General features: G+C 33.4%; 1 protein-coding gene across 1 annotated transcript in view; it reads right to left on the reverse strand.

Annotated features, from left to right (window-relative positions):
• Nucleotides 1–211: 211 nt before the first annotated feature.
• Nucleotides 212–6,941, reverse strand: part of LOC111688698 (WD repeat and FYVE domain-containing protein 2) — a 43,375-nt gene continuing 36,645 nt past the window's right edge. The window contains exon 6 of the mRNA XM_023451199.2: nucleotides 212–441. Within this exon, the coding sequence (XP_023306967.2) occupies nucleotides 299–441 (143 nt within the window). The 3' untranslated portion in view covers nucleotides 212–298. The remainder of the gene's footprint in view (nucleotides 442–6,941) is intronic.

The raw sequence follows: 6,941 nt of genomic DNA on the forward strand, positions 1-6,941 counted from the left end.
AAAAAAAAAAATTCTACACTTGGACAAACAAAATAAATACAAAAATTCCTATATCTGAGAAACTATTAGAGTTTAAATTTTAAAATTTTGTACAAACAACTTTGTGAACAAAAGGGCGGATTTAGAAAGTCCCATATAAATTAAATATGGTCATAGCTTGCATATTTATAAACACTAAAGAGACTCGCCAAACCTTGAAAACTTTAAAATATTCAAACAAAAAAATCTTAATCATATTTTATTTATATTCAGTTACATATTATTTCTTATGTATCTAACATTATTTATATATTTCATTTTAGTTAAACCCATATTGTAGATAAGTCCCAAACTTTAATAACACGATCTTGTCCGACCGTAAGCAAAATTTTACGTTCTTCCTCCAAATCCATATACACAATTGAATGCTTAGCATCATGAAAAGAAGCCAATGATGGTCGTCTGAAAAAATATATCAAAAATTTAAATTTATAATATTATTCATATGTAAATAAAAAGTAAAGGGCACTTCACACGATCACACTTTACGTACGTAAAGTCTAATAAAAAAGTAAAATAAATAAGAAGTTATAGTCGGGCTAGGCCGACCATATAATACCCTACACCTGTATACAAATAATATGTGATTTAGTCCAAAATGACAGGAATTTGGCCCCAAAAATGGGCAAATTCAGAATGTTATTCGCAATTTTATAAGAGAACAGTCTGAATATTAAGAAAACATTAATGGAAGTACATATGGACTAATAACAAGAATATATTTCATTAAATCTGTGATTCAAGTGATTCTGCAGCAAAAATTTAATAAAAAGTGAGTGTTACAGCAAGCCTAGCTGCAGCATATTGTAAGAAGGGCCAACACTTTAACAATATTAAAAAATGTATTAAAGCCACTTCAATTGCCACTCGTAACGAAAAAACCTCTTCATTTTGCACATGAATACATAGTTATAAAAAGCTCTACCTGAGTAGTCTGCATAGCTGTAGTTGATGTAGGATGTAGTGGAGGGCAAATTTCAAAAATATAATGTCCTGATCCTTAACGCTGTAAAAAGATGGATTCAAAGATATAAGTCTAAATTACTTAAGACTCTTTAAACGGCGAATATGTTCCTTACTAAATCTTTTCTATATACTTGTTAAATTTTTTATAAATATAAACAAGTTTCATAAAAAATGCATTTTGTTCTTGTTTTAGTCAATTAACGATGATGATGAACCTATCCATCATCCAAATAATCCAAAAAAAATAATGTTCAACATATTAGGGTTTTAGAAAAAACAAGTAAGAGTGTTATATTCGGCTATGCCGAATATTATATACCCACCATCAAACCTCGTTTGACACGAATGAAAAATATTTATGTCGAATTTCATCTATATACTCTTATTTTTAGGCCAGTTATAAGCGTTAAAGTAACTTTCTGAAGGGAAAATTATATAGGGGGTAGGGTCAATTATGTGTCGATCCTCATAAAATTTGGTAGACAGAATTTGGTTCGTATTACTTTTATTTGTGTCGAATTTCATCGCAACACTCGTATTTTTAAGCCATTAATGAGCGAATTCGGGTAAAAAACCTATGAATTTTACATTAGTCATTGGAATTATGTTGTACATTTTTGACAACTCTGAACTACACTGAACGATCAGTGGAAACCGCTTTAAACGAAGTCTTCCACTACATAGGTGAATCTTTCGATAGCAAACTGTATACACTGGCAGTATGCATTGACATCGAAGGCGCTTTCAATAACGTGCACACTGATACAATTATCCAATCTCTAGACCAGTTTTATGTTGGCCGGGTGCTCCGAAACTTGATCAACTACATGCTAAGGATCAGATGGATAAGTTGCGAGATGTACGATATAACTATCGGTATATCACAGAGTGGCATTTTGCCTCCTAAGGACCCTAACCGAGAAAGGACTTAGACCAGTCTGCTATGCAGATGATGTTGTAATACTTTTAAAGGGAAAGGATCCAAATTACTTGTGTAGACAGTCATCGATCATCACTCACTGAGTACAGACGTGCGTTGATTATATTGTGACTTGTTTGTATAGAATAACGGTTTACAGTTATTTTTTATTTTGTTTTGGACTTTACTTCACTAAATTTTTGTAAATAGCTTTGTTTTTGTGATCTGTATTGGGAACAATTAATTACATATAGTATATAGCAGACGAATCGAAAATGGCCCCCGGGCCACCAAATCTTTCATCGAATAGGTTTGCCATTCTTGGCGACTTTTTTGATCAACCTCAGCTACCTACACCCAGGCCAAACACTACACTTAATGATCCTAAATACCTTGTGATATCATCGAAGGATAATCAATTGGGAAAATTAAGCCCATTCATTATACACAGAGGATTAAACGCAATTTCAACAATAATAGACTCCATTAGTCAACTTAGAGATGTAACCTTTTGATTTTGGTCCGTAACCAGGTCATTGCGAACAAATTCTTGAAGGCGAAAACATTACTAAATTTATGTGAGATCAAAGTCCAACTTCATGAGACTTTAAACTTTGTTAAGGGAATTGTATATGCACCTTGTTTAAAGGACGTACCTGATGATGAAATTGTTTCTGAGCTTAAATCTCAGGGAGTAGTTTCGCTATATAAATTCACCACTAAAAATGATGATGGTTCCAACCAGTTCAATGGTAATATGGTCCTAACATTTAATTTGTATAATTTACCGAAAGTAATCGATGTAGCTTGGTATAAGGTTAAGGTTAAAACTTATTTTCCTAACCCTATGCGTTGTCGCAACTGCCAACTTCTGGGACATACCAAGAATAAATGTTCTAATCAAGCCTCTTGTGATAAATGCAACCTCCCACCTCATGAACCAGAAGACTGTACTCGTCTTCAATGTGCCAATTGTCGTGACGAGCACCCATCCTCGGATAAAAACGGCCCTCGTTTCATTCAACAAAAGGAAATCATTAAAATTAAAACATTGGAAAAATGCTCCTTTGGCGCTGCGAAGAGAAAATATGAAATTTACTTGAAAACACCAACTCAATCTAATCTTCGACAAACCTCCACCGAAATTGTGCAAGAACCTGCAAATTTGAATAAGACAAAAAAATCTCAACAAAAACGGAATGCAACATCTCCAAAAATGGATAAAGCTACAAAGAAACTTCCCCGACGAGACTCATATAGCTCTTCATCAAATGAAATAGATACACGTGCATCAACTTCATCATTGAAATCTAAAAAATCTAAGACAACGAACAATAGTAAATCATCGGAACCTTCCGAACCACAAAAATCAACAAATAATTCTACCTCAAAACTATAAACAAAATCTACAGAACCTTCTAAAGTAAATACGGAAACTGAAAAAATTGACACTGAAAATGAAAATATTTGTGATTTATCTTCCCCCCTTGGAAAGATAACTCAAGATGTTATAAATAAGGATCAATATTTCTTACCATCATCCGATAGGATGGATAAATCTGATGGCTAATTTAAGTACATTCATCATGGCGTCGTGCTCTAAAACATCTAACCTAAGTAAATTAAATTTTACTTTTTTGTTATGACGTCATCATGGCTGATTTTCGTATATTGTAGTGGAACATGAAAGGTTTCATTAACAATATAAATGAATTGCAGCTTTTAATTAAGGAGCACAACCCATCACTAATATCCATTCAGGAAACACACTGTTCATATAATTTTAACCCTATTCCACCTAAAGGCTATTCTGCCTATTTCTTCAATTCACCCAGTAACATCTCATCTAAACAAGGCGTTGGAATAATGATAAAGAATAATATACCTCATAGAATTGTTCATGTAAACTCAACACTGCAGTCTCTGATAATTGAAATACAACTGGACATAACGTTTTCTATATTTTCAATATATATACCACCATGTCAACCATTCTCTAACCGGGAACTCACTGAATTATTTGACTCCACTACAACACCTAAGCTGGTTATTGGCGATTTTAACGCCTGGAATGTAGCTTGGGGCTCTTCGAGCAATAACCATAGGGGAAACACGTTGGAAAATGCGATAATTTATTCCGATTTATACATTTTGAATGATGGCCGGCCCACCCACTTCTCCACTCATGGTACGTTTACACATATTAATGTTTCCTTATGCTATCAAAGTTTATTATCTTCAACATCATGGAATATATTGGACGAGATGTATAACAGTGATCATTTCCCTATTATTGTGAAAATTTGTCTGAAAAATAATAACCGAAGATTTAATTTTTATCGTAAATTTCTTATGAAGTTAGCTCATTGGACAAAATACTCTGATATGGTTGATTCGGAGCTGGAAAAGAGACCACAATCTATGAATATCAATAGGGAAGCTTCGTCGATTACAAAGGCAATGAGAACAGCGGCCAACATATCAATTCCACAATCTTCTCTGAAAGGTAGATCTAATGTTCCATAGTGGAATAAAGAACTTTCTAAATTGCGTGAGGCGAAAATAATTTCATGGCGGAATTTTAGAAAATCTCCCACAACTTCTAATTTGATATTGTACAAAAAGGACAACGCAATATTCCGTAGAGAAATGAGAATACAGAGGAAAAGTAGCTATGAGAATTTTACGAATAGCATCAATCGAGACTCATCAATCAGTGAAATTTGGAGTAAGATTAATAGATTATCGAACAATAATGTGAATAGACAAATAATAGCTATTAAATCGGATAACCACATCATTACTGAAGCTTATGATATAGCTGATTCCTTTGCAAATGTATGGTCAAATTACTCTTCTGATGGCAATTTTTCTGAGGAATATAATCGCTTGAAAGTTGAATTTATTGGCACCTTACCCAACGAAACGTTGAATTTTAACACTAGACAAATGGAAAATGATATAACCCTTTCTGAACTTTTTTATTGCTTGAATAAGGTTAGTGGTTTAACGCCTGGTTATGACAGGATATCATATGATATGATAAAACAGACTAGTCTTAACGCAAAAAGGAGATTACTTTCACTTTATAATGAGATAATGGATAAGAATATAATTCCCTTCGAGTGGAAAACAGCTACAGTAGTGCCTATTCCTAAGACCAACGTCAACTCTCTTGATGTTAAAGCATATCGTCCTATTTCCTTATTGTCTTGTCTTAGCAAAGTACTGGAGAAAATTATTGCTAACCGGTTGTCATGGTTTACCGAAAAAGAATGTCTTATTGCAAAGAATCAAGTAGCATTTAAATCTGGTAGAGGTTGTACGGATGCTCTCCTGCACATAGATTTATTTATTACAAAAGCCCTTTCATCACACAACCACGTTTCCATCCTCTCAATTGATTTTGAGAAGGCTTTCGATAGGGTTGGTGCTCATATTATTTTGGATGCATTGAACAAATGGAAGGTTGGTCCCAAGATTTTTAATTATGTGAGATCATATCTGACAGATCGCAAATTTCGAGTTAGAATAAATAGTACTTATTCTATATCCTATAATTTATACAATGGAATTCCGCAAGGTTCACCTCTGTCAGTTATCCTATTTTCTGTCGCATTCAATGAGATCAGTTTAATGATTGATAAACACAAATACATAGAACACTGCATTTATGCTGATGATTTGTATATATTCTGTAAGAAGAATAGTAATGCTGAATGTAACGATTTATTACAGAATGTATTGGACAAAATCTGCAGTTGGTCAACAAAATCTGGTGCTAAAATATCTACTTCGAAAACCAAAAAACTACATGTTTGTAGGAAGAGAATTTGCGATGTAAATCAACATAACTTGACCATTGGGGATTATTCAGTGGACAATGTGGATCAATTGAAAATACTGGGAGTTATATTTGCGAGAAATTATTCATGGAAAGATCATTTCTTATATCTTAAGAGATCGTTAGTTAAGAGAGCTAACATTATTGGTTTTCTTTCCAGCAGGAAAAGTTGTATCCATATTAACACCTTAACATACCTCACTAGAACATTGATTCTAAGAAAGATTGATTACGCACTATTTTTGACTGGGAATACTACAAAGACGAATATAAGCCTGATAAAGAGTGTTTATCATCAAGCTATCAGATCTAGTGTGTATGCTTTCGGGTCCACTCCAATTAAAAATATATTAGCGGAATCTGATTTACCATCAATTGAAGAACGTATAAATGAGGCTAAATTGAAATTATTGCCAAAAATAATATTTCCAAACTACTCAATAATTGATGTTGACGTTCAATTTATTGCCAGAAGATTATATCGTATACCATCAGCACTAGGTGAATCTGTTCGCCTTGCAACTTCTCTGGACATATATATACCTGGAAAACCTATTAAATGTAAATGTCCTCCTTGGTTTTTTGATGATAAATTGTGTGATATTTCCTTATCCGTATTTAATAAACATGAATACTCGGACGAAATTTTTATCCAGCGCTATCTGGAAAAGGAAGTTGCCTTGGCTGAAGATGGTTGGAATTTTTATTTCACTGATGGTTCCTGGGGTGGATAATGGAATTTCATCTTATGCAATTGTGGATAAAGATGGTACTGTCCTTCGTATGAAGATTCTTCCTGAATACGCCTCTATATTTACTGCGGAAGCAGCGGCTATCATTGCACTACAGGATGGATGGAAAACAGTAATTTGCACTGATAGCTTGTCAGTCGTTAACGCAATACGTAGCCCCCTATCACGGAATTGGAACACTGTTAATCACATCCGCGATCTTCTAATATGTAATTCTGACAATCCGAATGGGCTTATTATTTCCATCCTCATTATAAAGAGTTAAATCTAAATTGCAACCAAACAAAGATCCAAAAATTTCATCTCTGATATCCTGAACAATGGTGTTTTCAATAACTCTTTGGATAAAAATATATATTGTATTTTAAATGTCGCTGCTTTTCTATTTTATTTTTTTTTTTTGAAAAATATTTTTTATTTT

Source organism: Lucilia cuprina, chromosome 2 (genome assembly GCF_022045245.1).
Source record: "Lucilia cuprina isolate Lc7/37 chromosome 2, ASM2204524v1, whole genome shotgun sequence".
In the NCBI taxonomy this organism is placed as follows: domain Eukaryota; kingdom Metazoa; phylum Arthropoda; class Insecta; order Diptera; family Calliphoridae; genus Lucilia; species Lucilia cuprina.